The sequence below is a fragment of the Gorilla gorilla genome, chromosome 1 (assembly GCF_029281585.2).
Source record: "Gorilla gorilla gorilla isolate KB3781 chromosome 1, NHGRI_mGorGor1-v2.1_pri, whole genome shotgun sequence".
NCBI lineage: Eukaryota > Metazoa > Chordata > Mammalia > Primates > Hominidae > Gorilla > Gorilla gorilla.
This window is the reverse complement of record NC_073224.2, coordinates 183,438,575-183,462,517: the sequence shown is the minus strand read 5'-3', so window position 1 is coordinate 183,462,517 and position 23,943 is coordinate 183,438,575. Positions and strand designations below refer to the sequence as shown.

Here is a 23,943-nt window from a genome sequence, read left to right as displayed (position 1 = left end):
CCACAACAGCAGGCCCCCGCGGGCTGTCCTCCTGCTGAGAGCAAAGCTCAGAAGGGCACAGTCAGCAAAGGGTTACCCTTCAGTGCAAACACCCATCCCCCACTGTCACCTCACATTAAAGGGCCGGGCACCAGAGAACAAGCCGGTCAGTGACAGCTGCTCTCATTAACGGTTTGCTCCCCCAGGTTCTCTCCCTTCTGGCCTTTACTTTTAAAAAGAAAAAAAGAAAAATAAAGCAAGGGAGAAAGCCATTAAAACAGCCAGTCCAGTAGGCTGGGATTCCCATGTCAAAGGCTGCAGGCAGTTCACACACTGCTTTCTTCGTGGCACCCACTCTGATTGCTGCAACTCCTTCTCCCTCTTCTTGACCCCTGCACATGGAGTCAGGTGCTTCCCTGCCTGCTGAAGCCCCCTACACATGTCACTATGACAGCCCCCATGGCATTGAGCTCCTGTGCTTGGCCTGGCTGTGAGAGGAGCAAGAATGGGATTTCCTTGGGAGGGCTGAGCCTTATTCATTCCTATACCTTCAAGAAATACTCCCTACAGTGTTCTCAAGAAAGGTTAGATCAACTCATTGATTCTGGCTTTTTGCTTGTTAGGCACACATTTGCTTAGTCTGAGCTAGAATCCCTGAGAGGCCTTGATAAGACAGGGAGAGTAACATATATATTACACATGGTCCCTGCCCCCAAGAACTTACAGCCTAAAGGAAGACACCCATCGACAATTTCAATCCAGAGTGTTAAGTGCTGTTACAGAGGAGCTGGGGAGAGGCTGCATAGGGAGACATAAGCCTGCAACCAGGCTCAGAAACCAGGAAAGGATAAGAAGCTGGTTTAGATCTCTCTATTGTTCATAATTCTTACTGTGAATGAGCAAGGATAATACTAACAACAATACAACCTACACGTGTGGTGCTTAAATATCCAGCCATTATTGTATTCTGGGATTCCTGCTGGGCTGGGGTGAGCTCCCCTCAGTAGGGCCCAGGAAGTCACAATATCAAAGTAGGTGCTCAGTCATGTTCGCTGAATTAGCCCCTCAAAACTCTTAGCAGGCAGGAAAAGCAGTGCCTACAGATGGAGGCTCAGAGAAGTGCAATGCCTTCTCCCACCTTCACCGGGAGTCAGAGATGAAGTATGTGAAAAGGTAACCCATTCATTTGGGGCAAATCAGTATGTGGTCCATCCCAAGTTATCCCTAGGAAGTCTGTGACTCGATGTATGAGGCCCTCAGGCTGAGAGAGGGCTCAGCCTTCAGATAACCTCCTCTTCTCCAATGAACACTGAGTTTAGGGTCTGTGTGAGTCACTCCCAAGGTCACAGAGGGAAGAGGAGGCATTTTCCAAGAAGCCGAGAAGTCCCATTTCGTACTGTGTCCACCAAAACAGCATGTGAGCACTCGAGTCAGGAGACTTAGATCTTGCTACTAGGTCAACAGACTTAGCATGACACTAAGCATGACCTGCTGACACATGACCTTGGGTAAGTTTCTTCCCTAAATTTCCTCATCTATAACATGAGCCAGTTGGACAATACCTCAGCTCCCTTCCAATTGCAACATTCTACGAGCCCAAACCCTCTGTATTTGCAGAGATTTACAGACCCTATCGGATCAAAACTCACAGGCTGGGAAGAAGCAGGAATTATTCTCATTTTACTGAAGGAGTCCTAAGGCCTAAGGCCAGGTGACTCTTCAGACACCAAGCAGAGGACGGGAACGAGGGCTCTCCAGCTTTAGTCACTGAGCTGGAAACATTTAACAAGCAACAGTCCAGGGCTCCACTTGCATACTGAGGACAAGATGCTACTTACTATGCAGCAGGCCACCAGGGCTCCTTGAGCAAATCCTGCCAGCACATCACTGGGATGGTGCTTGTGGTCTGATACGCGAGACAGTCCCGTGTAGAAGGCCATCATGATCAAGGTGAACTGCAGGAGGGGCCGGAGCAGGCGGGCTCCTCGCCAAGTGAAGCGGGCCTGCAGGTATAGCTGGAGAAAGGAGACAAAAGGAACAGACATTAAGTGACTCCCCACTCACATGCACTATAACCCCAGGTGACACACACTACATTTCTACGAACAGGGATCATCTGGACCTTGGGTGGCATGTTGTAGATACAGCAATTTGAACATGACCTCAAGCCAGTTATTTAAATGCTGAGCCTGGCTAGGCGTGGTGGCTCACGCCTGTAATCCCAGCACTTTGTGTGGCTGAGGTGGGCAGATCACCTGAGGTCAGGAGTTTGAGACCAGTCTGGCCAACATAGTGAAACCTCATCTGTAATAAAAATACAAAAATTATCTGGGTGTGATGGCATGTGCCTATAGTCCCAGCTACTCAGGAGGCTGAGGCAGGAAAATCACTTGAACCCAGGAGGCGGAGGTTGCAGTGAGCCGAGATCGCACCACTGCAGTTCGGTCTGGGCAACAGAGTGAGACTCTGCCTCAAAAAAATAAATAAGTAAGTAAGTAAATAAATAAATAAATAAATGCTGAGTCTTAGTTCTCACACTAAAAAATAGGAAAAATAGAGTTTATCTAGGGAGATAAACTAGGGAAAGCTAAGCAATAGAATATATGTAAATGGCCTTAGCACACTGCCACATACTAGGAACGTAATAAATGATAGTTTCCTTTTATCTTCCTCTTGACTGAAACTAATAATTAAAGAGCAGTAACCAGGGCTTGTAAAGGTTTCTTTTTTTACAACTGATGACAACTTACTTAACACATTTGTGTATTTCCCTGGGGATTATGGCTATATAATCCCTACACTACCTGGTGTCAGCACAGAAATTAAATATGCAATGATAAGAGGAAGTTATTATATCCCCAATGAGATGCTTCTGCTTCAGAAGAAAGCAACTCTATCAAGGACACATTTCTAAGTCACCACTTGGAACTATGGATATTGAATGAGAATATAAGGAAACAATAAACCAACGAGACAATGCCAGGGAATTTTCAAATAGAAGTTGACAGACACTAGACAGGGTGGAGTAGAAGAGTAACCTGAAGAAAAATGGAAGATTAAAAAAAAAAACCACCTCTAGCTGAAGCAAAGTAGTTGAAATGACGTCAACTGGGCATTGTCCCCTCAGAGTTATCTTGCTGCAGTTTCCGTTCTAACCTCTGGGCACAACCTATTCCCAGGTTCCTGTGGGAACTTGGGAAATGAGGGGGAAGAGGCAAGTGGACAAGAGGAACTTCCGACTACAAATCAAAGCATTTGGAGAGGCAGGAGAAGGGAAGAGAGCGGAGGGGAGGAGGCTGATTGCCTAAAGATAGACCTGCGGCAGTGCTGAAGACATGAGTTTGTCCTTCCTGGGACAGATGGACACCTTCCTTCGGTGGCAAGAAAAGAGCAAGTCAGTGGCCAGTCTTGATGAGACAGAAGAGTGGAAGATCCCAGAATCATTCTTAGCCATAAGTGTCTAGGACTGAATCCTCAACTACATGGAACGCTATTTCAAATAAGCAGACATGGAAGACAGCAGACTACTTTATAATCATTTTGAAATTATATAAATGTATTATTGGAAAAACTTTAAGAGGAAAAAATAAGAATACTGACAAAAAAGATCACACTGAGGCCGTTGCCTGCTAAACAAGGGATAAAAACAATGGTTTTCTCATATATAAATAATAACCAGTTAAAAATGTAAAAGAAGATAGCATAGAGCCTTTATGGAATAAAGGAGGTAAAGGACAATTTGAAGAGACAGAGAGTGAGAATTTTACTTAGAACACTAAACTTTTAAATTCAGAAATTGATATGTAAATACTATTAGATTGCCATGGACATCCGAAAAAGATGCGGGGAAAAAAATTAAAAATAATCTAAAAGACCAAATCTGTGGTACTAGGCAAAATAAATAAATAAATAAATAAATACGTTAAATTAAATTTAAAAAAAAGAAAGAAGCTAGGCACTATGAAAAGTGCTAAAGACAAAGAAAAATGAGGATTTATAAATCCTGACATATAGAGCAGACAGTTGAGGGATACAAGAAAATAAATAAGTATACTAATGTGTTTTATAGGAGCTATGAAAGAAGTTAGAGGCTGGGGTCAATTACTATTTGGAAGGGATACTTGACCAGAATCCTAAAGGTGAATGAGTATTTGCTGGGTTTAAGGGGGCAGGAGTGGGGGATATATATTCCAGGCAGAGGGGTGGCTCAGAGGCCTTCCACAGAAGTTCCCCAAAACTTCAAATAGTTCAGTATAGCTGGAGAAGAGGGTGTTGGGGAAGGGGGGTGAGCAGTGGTGAGAAATAGGGCTGCAGGGACAAGGAGGGCCTAGTTCACGAAGGGCTTTCAGTGTTAAACTAAGCAACCCAGACCTTATTTTGGAGGCCGGTCTTTCCCAAACCATATTCCACTGAATATTAAGGGTTTCTTCAAAAAAGATAGGTGAATGTTCTATACTAAATCCTTATTTTTGTCAATTATCATGCTTATAAGATTACTAAAGGCTCTGAGAAGTCCTGAAGGAAAGAATACTTATTTGACCTTTAATCACTATTTTCAGAGAACATCTACCTATTTGAATCACAATTGGAAAATATTACTGTAAGCAATGGTGAAAAATTAAGTGATTTCATGCAAAGCACTGAGTACCACACTCTCAGTGCTTTTCAAGAGCTCTAGGCAAGACTGGGTCACTATAGGCAATACCAAAGTCAGTGAATTGGAGCTATAGGCCAAAGACTACTCCCTTAATGACCTACCAGTGGATGAAAATATGCCTCCTTTTGGAAATGGGGATGAAGACGGTGTTAGTCTAGCTCCAACTCAACACAAGTCTTCAGGACAATGGCAAATTCAAGAACAAGGAATCATCCACTTGCAGTGTACTCAGTATGTTTGGCCTTCCCTCAGCTATTCTTGGCAGTGGACAAGGGTGGGGTGCATAACAGACAGAGCACAGATTTTAATCAGGAAAACCTCCCTGAGCCTCCATTTTCTCACATATAAAATAAGTGTAGCAACCACTCTCTTAGAGGCTGTGGTCCAGGTTGGTTGATAATGTAGATCAAGAGGATAGCATGAAATACTACTCAATAAATAGGTGATTTTATTCTTTAATCACATTTCTTAATTTGGAGCGGCAAGATTTTCTAACTTCCCTTGCTGAAAAATCTGTAGGTCCTCGGAAAATGCTTGTTACGAGTCCTTCAACCATTCCCCCTGCCCCTGCATGCAGGCTTAGATCACAAGCCTTGGAAATCAAGGGTGGGGCAGAGGAAGGGCGTGTTTCCCAACCGGACAAAGCCCACATCTCCCCTTCCCCTGATTCAGATACTTAAGGTTGGAGCTTAATACAAGAAAAAAATAAATACACCAGAAGAATTTGAGAAGAGAGGAAGAGACCAGTCATCAGAATAGCTCCAGAAAGGAAGGGAGTGCTTATGAATGAGAAAGGAGTAGGGAGCCAAGGGAAAAGAACGCCTTTGGGAAGCAGTCAGTCAGACATCACAGTAAGCAGATGAGAGCTTGTTCCCTGATATCCATCAGTAACTAATACATTTATGGAGGAATGCCTCAAGGTCAGCACTGATCCTGGTGTCTGTAGCAGGGGATTTTGGGGAAAGCAGTGCAATAGTAAAGTGCATTTTGGGGTACAACAGCCCTGATTCCAGTCCTGGCTCTGTCACTTACTAAGTGGGTGGTCAGTTTACTTCTATAAGCCTCAGTCTCCTTATCTGTAAAATAGGTAGAACAGTACTATCTCCTTCTCTGGGTTTCCAGGATCAAAGGAGATGACATGGAAAGGAACCTGTCCGGCACAGGACGGGCACTCAGGATACTTTTCAGAAATCCAGGTTACCTTTCTGCCCTGGTGAATGACATTTACTCAATGACTGTGGCAATGTCACCAAAACAAGTAAGTTTTGGTGAAACTTAAAAGAAGAGTCAAGAATGAGATTGCACAATGACTTTCCATCCAGTGGCTACATCTGATATGAGAAATAAGCCGGTAGCAACAGGCTTTGAGATTGATGAAAGGATACAATGACCTTCTCCATCCCACTCCAATTTCACTGCTGCCAAATGGATTGGATTTTGCCAGTGTAGAACCCAGTTCACACAAGCCACTCCAGGCCACAGGTTTGGGCCTCACTAGGATCAGTGAGTACATTCTGGAGCCTGGGGACAAGTAACTCTGGAGGCTCCATTTATTCCCACTCCACAGGAGACAGGTACAACTTATTCAAGAAAGGAAATCAAGCCCTGCTGATAGATGATGTCATCCCCCTATTATGGGCCAAAACACACTTTCCCAGATCAGAATACCCAGAGGGGCTTTAGTAAAGTCCTAGGTGCCCTGAAAGGGTAAGTAGAGCTGGACAAAACCTGAAAGTCTAATCATCTTGACCTCTTCTAGTCTACTACTGACATTCTGGCTTATCTGCATTCACTTCCCCATCTGCATGAAGGCCTCTGGGCTAGAGAATCAGCCCTCTGAAACTACTTCCCAAGCCCCACAATGACACCGCAGAAAGTGATTTGCAGCCACAGCAACTAGATTGGAACCTTTTCTCTGCTACGTACAGCTTGTATATAATCTTAAAGGCCTTTTCTTGTATTAAGATTTCACTTTCCGTTGCTAAAAAAAAAAAAAAAAAAATTGCTGATTGTGGATATGAGAAAAAGAAAGGTGTATGTCTGTTTCCCATGCCCCAAAATGATGTATGTAAGGCCCTGGCATGTAGAACTCACTCTGTCAGTGGAGTTCTCTTCTCCTTCTTTGTCCTACCTTCAGAACTGGGGTCTTGTGGAATTCCAACAAAACCTCCTTAGAAAGGTCCGACTGAACTTGAGGCTGTTCCTCTGGTCTGAACCAGCAGAGTCAGATGACTGTGTGAGTCACATTCGTTCTTGCTAAGTCATTTGTGTTTCATTACATGATTTGCATACTGGTGGAACAGGTCTGTACTGTCCTCTCACTTCATTTCCATTGCTCTTGGGACAGCTCTGCTAAGAGTGAAAAGAAGGCTTTTGTCCTTCCTTAGGTCCCTGCCTACCCTCTTCCTGGAAGCCAGTCCAGACCACTGACACCCAGTGAGAAACTTTCTCCCTTCTCTAATTTCCTCTATGGCTTTCACTGGGCTCTGGTTCATGTGCCTGGTGGGTAGCTTGCAAACATATTGTAGAATCTCTCTGGAATGTTCTTTAACTACTTTCAGGACAAAAGAATTTTCGATTGACTTTTCCTTTAGAAGAAAATCCTATCTTATCTTCTGTCACTATCAGAGGGAGGAAAGAAAACCACCATTTTGCTGAGCATTGGTGTAGCCCCTGGGCCAGGTGCTTTAAATTACATTACCTGCAATTGTCACAATAATCCTGTTAGGTGGATACCACTGTGCCCATTCTACAGACGAAGAAATCAAGGCTAAAAGAGGCCACAGTACTTGCTCAAGGTAACCAAGAGATATGATGTACATTGAGTATATTTGCCTCTTTCTGAGTCTGTGCTCTAAGCACAGAACCGCCTGGCTTCCTTAGGGAATTACTGCTTCACATAAAGTCTTAGTCTTTTTATACTGGACCTCTGTCTTTGGAGAAAAGAGGCAGTTTGAGGGCACTACACCAAAGGACAACCTCCAGGGGACATTTAGAACTTCAGACTCCTCTAATTCACCTGCACACACTTCCATCAACCTCCACATTTGAAACACAAGTGTACAGCTTTTGTAAGAGTTACAGTGGAATAATCTCTGACCTGATCTGAAGCTGAAGGGAGCCTAAGAGCTGACTCATTATACCTCATAGCAGAGGTGAGGGCCACTTCCATCCCCTCAGTCCACCCCTAAGCAGAGAATGCATCCAGCTGTTTGGCCACTATTTACTTCTCTGGCTTTCCACACAAAATTATGAGCTCTTTTGGTGTCCCCAGGCACTCACACAGGGTCTGTCACAGAATAGGTACTCAGAAGTAGATGGATGTGTGGTGGGGTGAGTGAATGATATAGGGAGAAAAAAGAGGAAAAACATCTGGTACAGATTCCCCTTGGAAACAACAATCTTGCTCCCCAAAGGAGTTTCTACAGACGCTCCCAGGATCTGTGGGTACACCTCGTGGGCATACCAGACCCCAGGCTCCAGGGCGCCATACATGCTGAACAAAACCTCAATGGCTAACAAGCACAGCCCAGAGAAAGGGCTGTCAGAGCACAGCCACTTCCATTTCCTTGGCACTCAACAAACCCTCTGACACACAAACAGTTCTCATGGGACAGCACGGTAAAGGGTCAATAGGGAGCGAGCTCAGCAAAGAGGCAGCAAAGACTTTCCCTACATTACACAGGCCCTTAGCAATCTATCAAGTCCGTGATGAGGAGACAAAAAAAGTTTTGATCGGAATGGAAAGGCGGATGGCCCGAGTGTCAGAACACCTGAAATTCATTCATTCATTCATCCATCAAATATTTATTGCACACTTACTAGGTATCAGGCATTATTTTGGGAAGTAGGATATAGTAGTGAATGAAGAGACCAAAAAATCTCTCCCCCGGGGAATTTACAGCCTTTTTAAATCATTTTTATATATATATATATATAGACAGGGTCTCACTATGTTGCCCAGGCTGATCCTGAACTCCTGGGCTCAAGCAATTCTCCTGCCTTGGCCTCCCAAAGTGCTGGGATTACAGGCATGAACCACTGCACCCAGCCAGAATTTATAATTTAGTTGGAAGAAGCAAAAAAGCAAGTAAGTATGTAGTATGTCAGATGGTGAGACACAAGGCTGCAAAGGGGCATAGGGAGAACAGTGTCAGAGGAGGGGGTTGTCATTTTAAACAGGGTAGTCAGGAAAGGCTTCTAAAGAAGGTGAGGGGGGGCAAGGTGCAGATTTCGGGGTGGGGTGCGGGGAGAACAGCAGCTAAGGAAAAGCCTTGACACAAAGTGGCTGCCTAATGCACCTGCAAAATGAGGAGCTGGGACTGATCCCAAAAGTATTTTCCACTCTCAAGCGTGCCCTCCATTCCCTGGTTCCTAGCAGCCATCCAAGCTGTACTGAACTGAATACCTGCAGTTCTCCAAATCACCTTCTCCTTTTCACCTTCACACATGTAGTTCTTCCAGTCTCCTCTATCTTCATGTGACTACCTCTACTGCCACTCTCTGCTCCAGGTGAGCCTAGGGGTCATAATTCTGAGAGTCCGTAATATAACCTGCATATCCCCTTGCCCCTGAGGGACAATATATCAGACTATTATCATTGTGTACTGTTTCTCTAGACTAAATTATGCAAGGGCTGTAACCATCTCCCCATTCCCACTCCTAGCCTGGTGCTTGGTGCATCATAGTCCCTCACTAAGCATATACCAAATGCTCAATGTTGGATGCACAGGTGAGTTCCTTAAGGGCAGGGCTCAGCACAACACAGCAGACATTCAGCTGCATGAATTGGTGTCTGCCCTGGTGTTGACGTTTTATCCAGATAGCATGTCATCCTCAGTCTCCGACCATGGAGGTGCAGGGTCAACACAGACGTGGTCCTCTGGGGTTCAGGTCAGGGCTCAGAGGTATAAAGCATACTTTATGCTTATATATGCTGTGGGTTGTTTTTTTTTTTTTAAATTAGAACTTGCATTAATCTCTAACAAGCCTTAACCTCACCCTTAAGCTTCTGTGTGCAGGATAATTTGGTGTTTGGGGCATGGTTTTTCCAAGCTCATCATTTGGCAAAATTTATTCATTGACCTAACATGAAGTGCCCTTTAAGTTATGGAGGCTCTAGAAGTGGCTGCTGCTGAAAGGCCTGGAGTGGAGGTGGCTGGTGCTTCCGGTCTGCCATTCTCTGAATTCCATGGTAATGTAGGCCTAAGTTTGTCTTGATGGCTCCCCAACTTCCTTTTTAGCACTTAGGGCAGTTCAAACTTTTTTCAAATAGAGCCATTGTGATTGAGAGATAAATAGACAGGCCATCTCATCCCACTCTTTCATCTGACGGATGGGGAAAGTGGGGTCCAGAGAGGAAAAGTGGCAACAACTCTGCAAAATAGACATGATCACTTCCACTTTCCAGATGAGTATGCTGAGGCTCTAAAGCTATGTAACCCACTCATGGCTTCAGAGCTGGTCATGGATACAGCCAGATTTGATTCCACATCTGCTTGATTCTAAAGACAAAACTGTCAATGCTAAACCTGGCTGACCCAAATGTGATTCTCCCCAACACCCCAGGGAAGCTATGAATCACAGGCTGCATGAACAAAAAAACAGCACTGGGTACACCGGGGAGTCCAGTCTCTTTGCCCAACTCCAGAACTTCCTGAAGCCCAACATAAAAGCCCTGGGGGAGGGTCTAAGGGCTTCTTGGACTGACTGCAGAGTTTCCCACCTCCTCTGGTGGGCCGAAATGGTGTCCTTTCAATTTTCTTTAGAAAGTTTTGCAAATCAGCCAAGCCTAGTGGCTCATGCCTGTAATCCCAACACTTTGGGAGGCTGAGGTGGGTGGATCACCTGAGGTCAGGAGTTCAAGACCAGCCTGGCCAACATGGTGAAACCCTGTCTCTATTAAAAATACAAAAATTTGCTGGGTGTGGTGCCACACACCTGTAATCCCAGCTACTTGGGAGTCTAAGGCAGGAGAATTGCTTGAATCTGGGAGGCAGAGGTTGCAGTGAGCCGAGATTGCACCACTGCACTCCAGCCTGTGCAACAGAGCGAGACTCCATCTCAAAAAAAAAAAAAAAAAAAAGAAACTTTTGCAAATCGGCCTAGCATGGAGGCTCACATCTGTAGTCCCAGCACTTTGGGAGGCCAAGGTGGTTGGATTGCTTGAGCCCAGGAGTTCAAAACCAGCCTGGCCAACATGGCAAAGCCTCGTCTCTACAAAAAAATACAAAAATTAGCTGGGTGTGGTGGCATGTGCCTGTGGTCCCAGCTACTCAGGTGGCTGAGGTGGAAGGATCACCTGAGTCTAGGAGGCAGAGGTTGCAGTGAGCCAAGATGGTGCCACTGTGCTCCATCCTGGGTGACAGAATGAGACTTTGTCTCAAAAAAAAAAAAAAAAAAAGAAGAAGAAGAAGAAGAAGAACAAAGAAAGTTTTGCAGATCAGATGTTACAAGAGCTGGGATTTCTCTGTAATATCACATAAACACATGCCCTGGCAGAGAGTGCTGTCCTCACTTTTTGACCCTTATCTTCACAGGTTGTTTTAGGGCAAGATAACCTTAGAGCTAAAAATAGAGCTGTGTATATATATGTTGTATATGTGAGTTGTGAGTGTTGAATGTGTGTTTGTACAAGAGTTCTGAAGAGTGTATGTGCACAGTGGGGTGGGAGGTGGGGGATATAATAATATGCTGAGGAGAGGATGGATTAAGGAGGCTCTCCTTCTTTTATTTTTTTAAAGAGACAGGGTCTCCCTATGCTGTCCAGACTTGTCTCGAACTGCTGGCCTCAGGGGATCCTCTTATCTTGGCCTCTTAAAGTGCCGAGATTACAGGTATAAGCCACCATCCAGCCAAAGGAGGCTCTCCTCCCTCCCTCTCTCTTCCTTTCCTCTCTCCCTTTTCTCTTCCTTCCCTCTTTCTCTTCCTTCCTTCCAGCAATATGGAAGCACTACAACTTTTTCCTCCCTCTGAGGGATGCAAATAAACCTTCAATCAAAATATACCTCTCACCCATCATCCCCACAGAGATCTCTAGCTGGTAAGGAGGTAATTGGAGTTGGGGACGGGAGGGAGGGGACATCTCAACCATCAAAGCAAAAGGAGACAGGTCTCCTTCAGGCAAAATTTAAGTTAGGGTTAAGAGGTAATATTCCTTAAGTTCAACCTGAAGAGGTCTGGTTTTTGTTTGTTTTGAGTTTTGTAGCACAGTACAATGAAAAGAACATAAAACAATGCTGGAGTCTGACCTGCAAATACCTTTTCTGCCTCTGACTGATGGTAGAACTTTTGTTACTGAACTTCTTAGATTCAAATTGGATAGCATAATCAAAATGCACCTCATCAGGTCACTGAGAAGCAAACGTCACAGAGTAAGTAGATATGGTGCCTGGCACACAGAAGGCATCCAAAGTGTGTCAGCATCTTCACCTGCTGCGCAGCTGTGAAGGCTACAGTGCACAGTGCTGGCTTCAAAACAATCCAGTATTTTTCATTTGGAATAAAATGAAGGGATATGAAAAAAATGAACACATACCCAGTTCCTCTAAGCACTTTTATAAAACATCGAAATTACATTTTTAAAATTGTTTCCAGCCCTGGGTAAAATACACACAGGGAGCAGGAACCTAAATATCTTTGCTAAATTTTCCTTTCTAAGAGCAAAACAAAAAAAAAAAGACGAAGAATGGAGGGAAGTGCTATTCATGAACACATAAAATCCATGTTTAATGTTGTCATAGGTTGGGGCTCATCTTTCAGCTCTGCATCCTTGGTAATGGGAAGCCAATGTTGGCTTAGTTTAGAGGCCTCTAAACTTAGAAAGGATTGGGGGGAAAAATAAATAAATAAAACAAACTTTCTGCTGTTTTTCCCAATTCCTAATTGTGCTTTTTCAATAAGTTGAAATCAAAATGTTCTTTTTTCAAACAGCTTGTGCTCCTCTGAGCTATGTCTGACCTCTCAGCACCTTCTCGCTCTGAATTCTATCAAAGCGGCTGAAAGCAGGAAGTGCCTTGGCACACACGGACCTCATTCAAGGGGAAAGGCAAGGCAGGGAAACCCACATGTAACTGACAAAGAAAAACAGACCAGCCCTCTGTCTGTCCAGCAGCTGGAGGCAAGCAGGGAACTTCACCTGCATTACCCAACCGTCTCCAGGAAATCAGAGCAGACATGGCCATGAGAAGAGCATGGGAATCAAATCATGGTTCCACTACTGGTTGAAGGAACTCAAACATGCTGCTTATCCTCTCTGGGCCTTGGTCTGTGGATTTGAGAAATGGGGCATGGATTTTATACTTCACAGTGTTGTTATGAAGTCATGCGTCCTCATGGAGCAGAAGTATTTTGCAAAACTCAAAATTATTCTAAATACTTAGGTAATGATGATCCTTAAAGCCCTTCCATCTGTAGAATATAGAGGACTGACATGGTGAACGTTGCAAAAAAATTTATCAGAAGGCTTGGACTTGAGCAACAGTCCTGCTGTTATGTACATTTTGGCAGTTCACTTTAATTCTCTGAGCCTTACTTAGCAATCTTTTCCCACCATAGATTTTCAGAAAACAGTGCTTGTACCCTAAAATGTTATATTTAGGTTGGTGCAAGAGTAAGTGGTTTTTGCCATTTAAGTAATGTAGTCCAGGGGTTTTTGTAATGGCAAAACCCTCAATTACTCTTGCACCAACCTAATACAAGTGTCTTTATCACTTTAAAATTCCAAAATGTGTCCACAATGCTTATCAAGCAGCTATGGCAAATACTATTTTTATTTGAAAAATGGGGGAAAAAACTAGAAAGTAAAATAACTTCTGCTAAGGCAGTGGCAGCGCTCAGAATTAAACCTAACTTTTCTAGCTAACCTCTTTTTCAAGGATTTCACAGTGATGTCATGCCCCTACACTATTTTGAGGGCTATCATATCAGAAGGGATCGAAGCTGGAACTGAGCACTGCTCAAATCAAAGGGTGGGTACTTACCACCAAATACAGCATAGTGTACATGGAGAAGGAGGCATGGCCAGAGAAGAAGGACTTCCTGCAAGAGCAAGAGAGGGCCATGAAAGGGCCGTATTCACATCCCTGATACACACTTGTCTGTCTGTCTTCCCTCCCTAGACTGTAACCTTGAGAGCAGGCACTACGCCCTGTTCATTTTTGCATCCTTGGTAGTGCTTTGGACCCATGCCTGGAACTTAGCAGGCACCCATGAATTCATGAATAAACAAAAGAATGAATGAATGAATGTACTTACCCATGCTATATTGGAAGTATTGATTTACATATCTGCCTCAATCATCTGACTGTGAGTTCCTCAAGAATAGGAACTATGCCTTATTCACCCATCTAAACCAGGGCCCAGCTAGTAAGTGCTCACTGAACTGCACTGTATCAAAGGGGTCCAGGCTCTGGCCATGGGGAGGTGGTGTCTCACCTGGCTTCCTGGACTTTGCTGTCATCACCTCTGCATCTGTAGTTCTGAATGTAGCCTTCAGAGCAGTTGATCTGGCTGAAATCAGGGTTGCAGACACTCAAGAAGTGAGGACGCAGGCGCCCTATGGACACTTTGGCAATGTCTGTGAAAGACTGGCTGATGGCACAGCCAAAGAGGAAGCAGCCCACTTGCTTATAGAGTGCTGCCACGTAGGGGTTCTGAATCGTCGACCGTGACTTCTTCAGGTAATAGATCCGGTAGAATTCCCCCGTGATGATCTAAAAGGAATCCAACAGGGGAATTAGGCAGTATCAAGATTCATCACCAACACTGATGCCATAAAGGATATTCAACAACACAGGAGGATATTCAACAACACAGGAGAATATTCAGTATTTGCAAAGGAGTGTCCTAATTTTCTATTTATGAAATATACAGACACAAATATGCACAGAAGAAAAGATCAAAGCGCTAATATAGTTGGGTGTTTTAAGCCCCTTTGTAACAACAAAAATATACAACCAAATATGTTTATATGTATGTATGTGTGTGTGTGTGTGTGTGTGTGTGTGTATCTTTTTTTTTAAGGGAGAGACAAGAACTTAACTATAGAAAAGAATACTAAATGAAGAATCAAGGACAAGGTAAAGGGTAGCTATGATGTCACAGGGTCTGAGCAAATCTCGAGATTCTGAGATTTGGGGTAAAGGATCACCAACAATGACCTGACTCTAGTAAGGGCCTCAGCCTTGTGCCGACATTGGCCATGGTGAGAGTTTCTGTATGAAGAGCTGGACACACCATGGTTAAGTCCTGGGGAATTCAGACTCTGCCACCAATCTGGTATCCTTCAGCAATAATCTACATCCTCCAAGCTTTGGCCTCCCGCTCCATAAAAGGAGGCTGCTCACCTTTGCAGTTGTTGGTTCAAATAGGATAACATGAATGGGAAATGACCTGGATCACAGAAAGTGATGCTTTTACTTTTTAGAAGCAGAGTGTGATGAATAGAATACCAGTCTAACAACTAAGAAACTTGTAGTACGATGCCCTTCAGTGTTTGTGAATTTCCTCCAGTCAGCCTGTGCTGTCTTCTCTGAGCCTGAAGATCCTTCTCAAATCTTTCTTGATTTTCATACTGTATCTATGATATGATGCTTAGAGATTTATCACTACTGAAAACAATCCACCAATTACTGATTACCTATTATATACCAGACATTGCTTTTATATTCTTTATGTCATGAAATCCTGATGCTCAAGATAGATATAGTGACATCATTTACATTAAGGATGGGGGACAGCTGATGTTCTGTAAGGTAAATGCCTATGATGTGCACAACCACACACCCTGCTGCCTTTGTCTTAACTCCACAGCCCAGCCGTGGCCACTTCCTGCTTGTAACCACAGCCCAGAGACAGTGATGGTCAACTCATCACTCACCACAAAAGTCCCTTCACACTTCCTCCCAGGGCAGGATGATGAGTTACACTTGCCCTTTCAGAGGGAAGACAGCATGTGCACAGCCACAAGGGAAGCAATAGTCTGGCATATCCGGACACTCCTTTGCAAAGGCTCCCAATATTCTTTTACAGTGGAGGAAGGCATCAAGGCATGAGGTCTGATCAAGGTCCTCAAGGGCTCCAAAGTCTGGGGGAGGACGACCACGTAGGAAGAAAACACCAGCTGGGCCCAGGGACAAACAGGTGCAGCAGTGAGAACAGCTACTATCACTGCCAACATTGACACAGTGACTCTGTGTTCATAAATGCTTTATATATAAGAGCTACATTTTGTTTTCCCAGAACATATTGAGTACAATTCTGTATTAGAGGAACATAGGCAAAGGCCACTCTAGCCAGCATCTTGGCATAGCCGTTTCCTGAGAGAGCAAAACTAGTATGGGACCCTGCATAGATGCTCAAAGACTATCAGTTGAAGAAACAAATGAATGAAAGGGAGCAGGACGGTAGTCCTCAGAGTTGCCTTATTACAAAATTGGAAGTATCCCCTCAACATTACCAAGAATGCTTTGATAACACGTTGCAGAGATTAAACTCCAGGAAGCATGGCAAGTCATTAATGAAAGGGACCATTATATTTAGAAGAAACTTAGGTCCAAATTAGCTCCCATCTAAAGATTAAACCCAGGTGTACTGACTCCCTGCCCAGCATTCTTTCCTACCATTCATGATCTAATTCCCCTTTTGAACCTGTTTATACATTTACCCTATGTAACCTCACAGGCAAACAAGTTCCAGATGTTTATTACCACAGTCATGTTCTCTTAATCTTTTTTATTCTTCCTTATTTATAAGTCATACGAGATTTTTTATGCAGGAGGAAGAGCACTGAACTAGGAGTCAAGTAGCCAAGGTTCAAGTCCCTACTTGTTTAGTGAATTTGGGATAAATTGGTTTCTGCATTTGCAAAACGAGGGTGCTAGACTCTGATTTATGACTTCATAACTGCAATGACATTTATTCTCAACTCTCCTGGGCTACGTCCACCATCCACCACTAGCCTGCCAACCAAGCACAGGTAATAAGCAATGGCAGAGGAAAGTTACTTGCTCAGAGATGACACCAGAAGCAGGGAGCAGAACCAAGGTCCCAGATAAAAATCCCTGACCTCAGATTGCTCTCTGGTTCCCTGAACCAGCCACTGCTACAGATTAAGGAACTGTTTCTAAGCAGGTGTGGCCTGAGGATCAGTCAACACGATTTCCTGTTTGATGCTGAGAAAGAACATGTGAGTTTCCAATGCAAATTAGCATCTCTTTTATGAATTTACTGATTAATCTCAGATGAGTCACCTTTCTGCTCCAGTTACTTTAGGGAGACGGGGTTTGATTACAATTCAGGGATTCTTTTCAGCTCTAATGTCCCATCTCTAAAACTTCCATTTTTAGTGCCACAGTCTTAAGATAGTAAATTGCAAAGTAAAATGTTTCCTTCACTCAAGGGAAAACAAGGAGATGAAAAGAACATTTTGCAGTACCTCAAATTCCTAATAATAATGCTAACAGCAGCCATCTCTTACATTTATTTTGTACTGTAGTTTCATTGAATCTTCTCTGTGAAGAAGATATTCCATCTACAGATGGAGATACTAAGGCTCTGGGAGACAGTGACTTTTCTGAAGGATTTGAGGCCAGTAAGTGACAGAGTTAAGAGTAGAGCCCAGGTATTCTGACTCTTAAGCTCAAAGACCCACAGCAGACTACACTGAGATAATTTTATCATTTCTATTGTTATTAAAACCAATTTCCACTGCAGAAGAGCAATTGCAGATTTTTAAGGAGAGGGCCAGGCTGAAGCCATTTAGCAGACACATGACTCCAGGACCACATGGCTTCTGGGGCAGCCTTGACAGATTTTAGAGTGAATGAGCAACAAATTATGTATTTTCTCTATCCCCTTGTACAGAAGGGTCGGGGAGTCGACAACACAGCCATAAATCATCATTATGAACCAGCCGGACTTGGCTTCTTGTAATCCTAACCCTTAAAAGTCTATTTAATGAAATTTGGGTTGTGAAAGGCAGCCTGAATACCTCACCTCTACAGACGAGGCGAAGGCTTAAAATTGTTCTCCGACACATTACACACCTAACTCTCGAGTCCCAGATTTACTGCTTTCGGACTTTATTCATTACTCACAATGTTTTTATTCCTGGGTAAGAAAATAAGCTCGTCCCTCCCCCTCCTCCTACAAAGACGCTGTCCCCACTCTCAGACTCCTGCCCCTAGAGCCCTCATTTCTGCCTCAGTCAGCAAGGTTCTGATATGTAAATTTCACTGCTGAGAAAAATGCCTTCAATGTTGATCCGTTTCTGAAACAGCAAGCAACAGATTCTGGGGGTGATGGCAGGCCGCCAGGCAAGCAGAGAATTCTCCCCTACCTGCCTTTTAAAGCACTTGGCACAGAATCTGGAAACTAATAAAATGGGAAAGCATTGCAATTAAGCTACAAGGGGACAGAAAGGGATCAGTCCTTGCCTGAGAAGGGCTGCAGTTTGGAGAGAGGTTGGCTCCAACTGCAAGACAGCTCCTCTTCCTGTCTTTTCTGGTGAAAAAGAGCTCAACTGCCCACATATTTACAAATATTTAACTGTTATGGAGAGGAAATATGAAGAAAAATTAGGATAGATTTTTGGGAAAAGATAGAGCAAGAGGTGGTGAAAAAAGCAACAACGTTGTAGCCAGAAAAACCTGTCTGAATCTTGTCTATTACCTTAGGCATGTGACTTTACCTCTCTGGGCTTAGATGTCCTCATCTATAAAATAAGGTTAATAATATCTATGTGGCAGGATTGCCAGGGAATTAGATAAGGTGATATGTCAATCACCTGGCACCTAGCAGGAGAGCCCTCCAAAAGTTAACTTTTTTCTTCCCTCCATTGCAGAAGAGGAAAGCAAACAAACAAATAAAAAACATGTTTTGTAGAGAATATCTCTTCCAAGAGCTCCTTGGACGATACCATACCTAAATGAAGAGTTTGGAAATACCACCTCTCCAGGGTAGGACCAGAAAATGTATGTATGGATGACATTGCTTTTGATCATTTTATCTAGTATGTATTTTTCAGCAGATCAAGACAGAAGCAAAGTCTAAACCCAAAGCAGAAGGGACAACCCTACTCTACTGTTTTGTGTTATTTTTAACATTCCACTCTATTTGTAAATTATCCCAAGAAAAGTAATATTTTTGCACAGCAGCCTAACAATCTCTCTTTCAGAGACTGAGAACTCATCTTCCACCGCTGAGTCTGAAGGACAAACTTTCCTATACTCTGATCTGCTTTAATAACATTGGCTTAGTACTTTACAGCTTTCAAAGCACTTTCACATCCACTATACTGTTTGCTTCTCACAACACCATATGAATTACTAAATTATTACCAACACTTATATAAATGAGTATGATGAAGGCCAGAGAGGGCAGTGAATCACTCTGATAAAAATGAGACAGCAAGAAGACCATCACTGAAGCTGGGGCTTCCTCGTTCTAATTCCTGTGCTGTTCCCAATGGCATCGAGCTGGCTTTCTCTTAGAAGTCCTACTAGGCAGTAGTATGTATGTCTCCAGAGAGACAGATGTTCACAGAACACCCAGTAAGGGCCTGCCATCTTGAAAGGCACCTGCACCTCTAAGTTCCTGCTAGCCACAGAGGGTCAAGTTGTTCTTTTACATCTCGGTTACATGAATTGATGAACTTCTTTTGCCCAGAAAAGATTAATTCAACAAACTGTTGATGATGGAGAATCGTGAAGGGAGAATCACATTTCTCACTTTAGTTCTCAGTCCCGAAGGAAAGGAAAAATATAATGTACTGGGTCCTGTTTCTAAGGATGGAGACAGATGTATGGCTGTATTTTCTCTAGCACTGATTGCTCCATCTACTGCAATAAAGTGCAGCGTCTTTAGTAACTAGAAATAGTTGATTGGAAATTTATTCTCTGATTCTTCTGTCACTTGGTTATCATCTTCAGCCTTTTTCAGGAGATCAGTGCCTCACCGTCTGGGAAAGGTAATGAAGACATAGATCTGTCCAAAGACACCAGTATAATTTCTAGGCTTTATGGGTAAGTCAGAACTCCAATATCTAGAATAAAGACAGCAAAGAGGCCAGAGAGGGGCTACAGAAGTTATTTATGGTTGAAATTAGCAGTGGCTGCCCTGTGCCCACAAGTCTCATGAAGAAGAGAGTCTGAGGCATAAAGCATCATTGTTTTCCCAAAAGTCAGGGACTCAGAGTCATGGGCCTCCCGAATGCCCAACTCTGCCAGTCCACGCAAGAATCTCCTGGCTATTCTTTCTGCAGCATTGCCTACTGCAACCTCTTACTCTTTTTTTTTTTTTTTACCTTGAATTTCCTAGGCTTCCTTAATATCACACCACCATGCTTTTGTTACTATTTCTAAATGTATGTCTGCTTCTTCTAGTGGTTCCACATCTGACTTCTACCCAATAAATGTGGGTCTTCCCTAGGATTGTGTTCCTGGCTTTCTGCTGTGATCTCAGCTGCTTCAATAGCTTCAATTGTTACCTCTGTGAAGATGACCTTCAAAAGGGCATCTCTCTGTCTCTCTCTAGCTTCAGCCTACCCCTTTCCCCTAATTGGCCCAATTCCAATCTTCTGCTAACTCTCCCAACTGGAGATGTTATTAGCATTTCAAATTAACCAAGTCTAAGGTCACACCCATTCCCACTCCTGTCCCAAACTTCACTTCTCTTCCCTCTATTTCTGCTCAAGATGCCACCAAGCATATGACTGACAAAGATGTGCAATCTTAGACTCCTTCCTCTCCCTTATCCCATTGTCCATCCGGCTTTTGCAAGGTCTTTTGCATCCATCTTTTTCTATTTCCCTTGCATTGCCACCACTGTGGTTCAGGCCTCATCTTTACCTTGATTAGAAAATTGACCAAGCTCACTTAAAATACTCTCATCAACCTCTAGCCAATTAGCTGGAGTAAAAATTCCTCAGCATTCAAGGGTCTTCACGATCTTGCCACAATCTTCTTTTCCTACTGTAACCTTGTCTACTCCCTTATATTCCATTCATTCAGCCAAACAGGTCTGCTCTACATTCCCTGAAAACACTTCATTGTTTTGAAGTCTCTAAAATGGCTGAAGCAACTCCTTCTGCCTAGGTCAGGTTCTCTGATGAAAATCCTACTTATGCCTTAAAGTAGAGCTCAAGTGCCAACTAGTGTTCTGGGTTAGAGTTTGGCTCTTTGACTTATGAGTCTTGTACAACTGAGCTCTCTAAGTCTCAGTTTCCTCATCTCTAAAAATGAAGATGATGACAGTATCGAAAGCAGGGTTGTGGTGAAAACTAAATGGGACGAGTGCTCAGCGAATGATGATGATGATGAAGCCTTGGCATAAGCCTTAGCCTTAAGTGCTCTTCCTCTGAACTCCCATAGCACTTTATTTAGACCTCAGACAATCTGCAGCATTTGATATATGTTTCATCCTTGAAGCTCTCCCCTCCCTAGCAGCCACCAGCATGCACTGCCCTGACTCTCCTCTTAGACTAATTATTTCCTTTCCTTGAGGGTCTAATCCTATAGTCAGACTTGTACTTGTCTTGAATTCCCTTTAAACCATAACATCCAAAGGCAAGATTTGTATTTTACACATCAGCTTATAGGCCGAGGTGCCTACCACAAAGCCTGCTTGCTATAAGGGAGGTATCACCCTGCACCTACCTACACACAGCAGGTGATCACCATCTCTACAAACCATTGATGCACACTGTCAATCTTGGGCAGTCATCTGCCCAGTGGTCTAGATGTTTTATCTTCCTCCATACATTTAACTCTCCAAGCCCAGTAACTAAAAGCTTTTATAGCTAACTAAATAAAGAGCACTCTACATAGCACCGACCAGAGTGGGCCTTCATTAGCATCTGTTAAAGCACTTAGGCTTGAAAGCCAAACAGACCTAGGTTTTAATTCGTGTTCCCCCATTCACTAAGCAGAGTAACCTCGGGCTAGTCACTTCACCCTTATAAGCCTCAGTGTCCTCCCTCATTTGTCAAATGTGGTAAATAATAGCAACCTCACATAGCTGTTGAAGAGGATTTAAGATAAGACATGAGTTTCTGGTCCATTAAATAGCTCATAAATGTTATCTGACTCTCCACCCCATCCCCAACACACACTGCCCCTCACAGAAAGTATTTCTCGGCCTCCTAAGCATTATGACTTCAAATGGAGCATATCATCACCTCCGTTTTTCAAATAGTCATGAATCCCTAAGAGCTGTACCTAACTAAGGAAGAATTGCTGCTGTTCTCACTTCTTCCAGGACATGAGAGTGAGTGCGGGTGGTGGAGAAAGGGAACAGATGAAAATTTAGCGCAATCTCCATGCCTGTGTTGTTAAATCACAAATAGATGCCCCCTCCCACTGTTCCCCCAGGGATAAGAAGGTCTCAGAAGAACTCTGTAGCCATCTGATCAGGGGACAACGAAGTTGAAGGATTAATGTGGCCTCTCTCTGTTGGTGGTCTTGGTAATTGCACAGATGTAGTGGATTGTAAACTGGGGGACTGGGTCTCCCACTAATGCACCACTGGGCCAGCACAACTGCACATTTTTCAGAGTTGAAAACTCGACTAGCCTTTAATGAGGAGGCAATGTTGGGGAACCTTGTTTTCTTGGCAGGGCTCTTGTAGATAAAGGGAGATGGAGGGGTGGGGAGGAACTAATGAAGTCCAGATGTGGGCAAAGTGAAGCATGATACTGAATAAACAAGTCCTGCAGGTACTAAGCTCTTCTTCTCGTCTCTCCAGCAAGAAATTTGCATGTGGTACAGAGTGTGTTCCCATGTGCCTCCTGGAGCATAGTTGAGATTTTAAGGAAGAAAACAGGACATTTTCCCCTGCTCTGTGAATCCTCTGATATCTTTTGACCTAATGCTTTTGATTTTCTGCCCCCAGTTTATGGCCTCTTCTGTGATTTTTCACAAACATATATTGAGCACCAAGGTCTATGTCTCACACTAGCAATACCAAATCAAATCAGATCTGTCTCTCCCCTGTGCAGCTAACAGGGTAGCCAAGAAATATACAAGTAAACAGACATGACAATCAGCACAGTGACTGCAGCCACAGAGGTGGGCCCAGGATTCTCTGTGACCTTTGGAAGGTGGGGGAGGAGACAGCTACGGAATGCTTCCTGGAGAAATGTCCGCCTGGTGCTTAAGTACCTACCATGTGCCCAGAGGAAAAGACCTGGCCCCTGTCTTCCAGCAACCTATTATGTAGCTTTTTTTTTTTTCTTTTTGATACGTTGTCTCGTCCTGTCACCCAGGCTGGAGTGCAGTGGCATGATCTCGGCTCACTGCAACATCCACCCCCTGGATTCAAGCGATTCTCCTGCCTCAGTCTCCCAAGTAGCTGGAATTACAGGCACATGCCACCAAGCCCAGCTTATTTTTATACTTTTAGTAGAGACAGGTTTTCACCATGTTGACCAGGCTGGTCTCGGACTCCTGACCTCAAGTGATCCACCTGCCTTGGCCTATGACAGTTTGTATTAAGGTGTTATTTGCCTGCTCGAGATGGGGTAGCTGCTAAGTTTCATGACAAGAGACAACATGCAGCTGGTTGTGCTGAGGTTCACTACTGTGTGGTGAACACCTGACACATCATAGGCACTTGATAAGTAATTGTGGAAGGAGGGTAGGCTGCAGAAGACAGCAGTAGGAATCAGAGGACTCCTGGTCTGGCCATGCCACTACTTAGCTATGAGAGAGTCACTTAATATCCTTGAGCCCCGGTTGAGTTAGCTGTAAGAATCAACCTCCCAGGATTACTACCAGGTGCAAAGAAGAGCGTGCACATAAAAGCCATGCTGTAAACTGTACAACACTACAGAAATATGAAGGATGATTCTCACTTATCACACACGTAATATCACATGATTTGACAACCAAAACAAGCCTATGGCATTGGTGAACCATTGTGACCAATTTATAGAAAAGCAAAGTATAGCTCCAAGGGGTCCAATGGCTCTTCTGAGGTTGAAGGACAAGTCACAGAATGAGTAAGCACGCAAGTTGGGACATGTACCTAAGTCAGATGATGCCTAAGTTTGACTTTTTCTCTAGTTAGGAATATTATTACAGAAGTCAGAGTGAAGTTAGGTAGCATTTTTATGGCTAGGGAGAGAAGGGGATTCATCCGTGACTCAACCATGCATCAATTCCTAGATATTAAGAATCTGTATAAACCCCTTTTAGGTTCTGAGCGAGGCAAGCACTGAGCCCATGTATATTTAAAATGAATACTTAGCATTTCTTCCCATTTTAAATCTTTGCCCATGATACTCTTTGTAATACAGTGCAAGACAAAAC

The 23,943-nt window shown here is 43.6% G+C and overlaps 1 protein-coding gene across 1 annotated transcript in view; it reads right to left on the bottom strand.

Moving 5' to 3' along the window:
- Positions 1–23,943, bottom strand: part of PLPP3 (phospholipid phosphatase 3) — an 84,820-nt gene that overhangs the window by 15,394 nt on the left and 45,483 nt on the right. The window contains exons 3-5 of the mRNA XM_004025865.5: positions 14,072–14,349; positions 13,618–13,675; positions 1,818–1,994 (exon numbers count right to left, since the gene is read on the bottom strand). Of these exons, the coding sequence (XP_004025914.1) occupies positions 1,818–1,994; positions 13,618–13,675; positions 14,072–14,349 (513 nt within the window). The remainder of the gene's footprint in view (positions 1–1,817; positions 1,995–13,617; positions 13,676–14,071; positions 14,350–23,943) is intronic.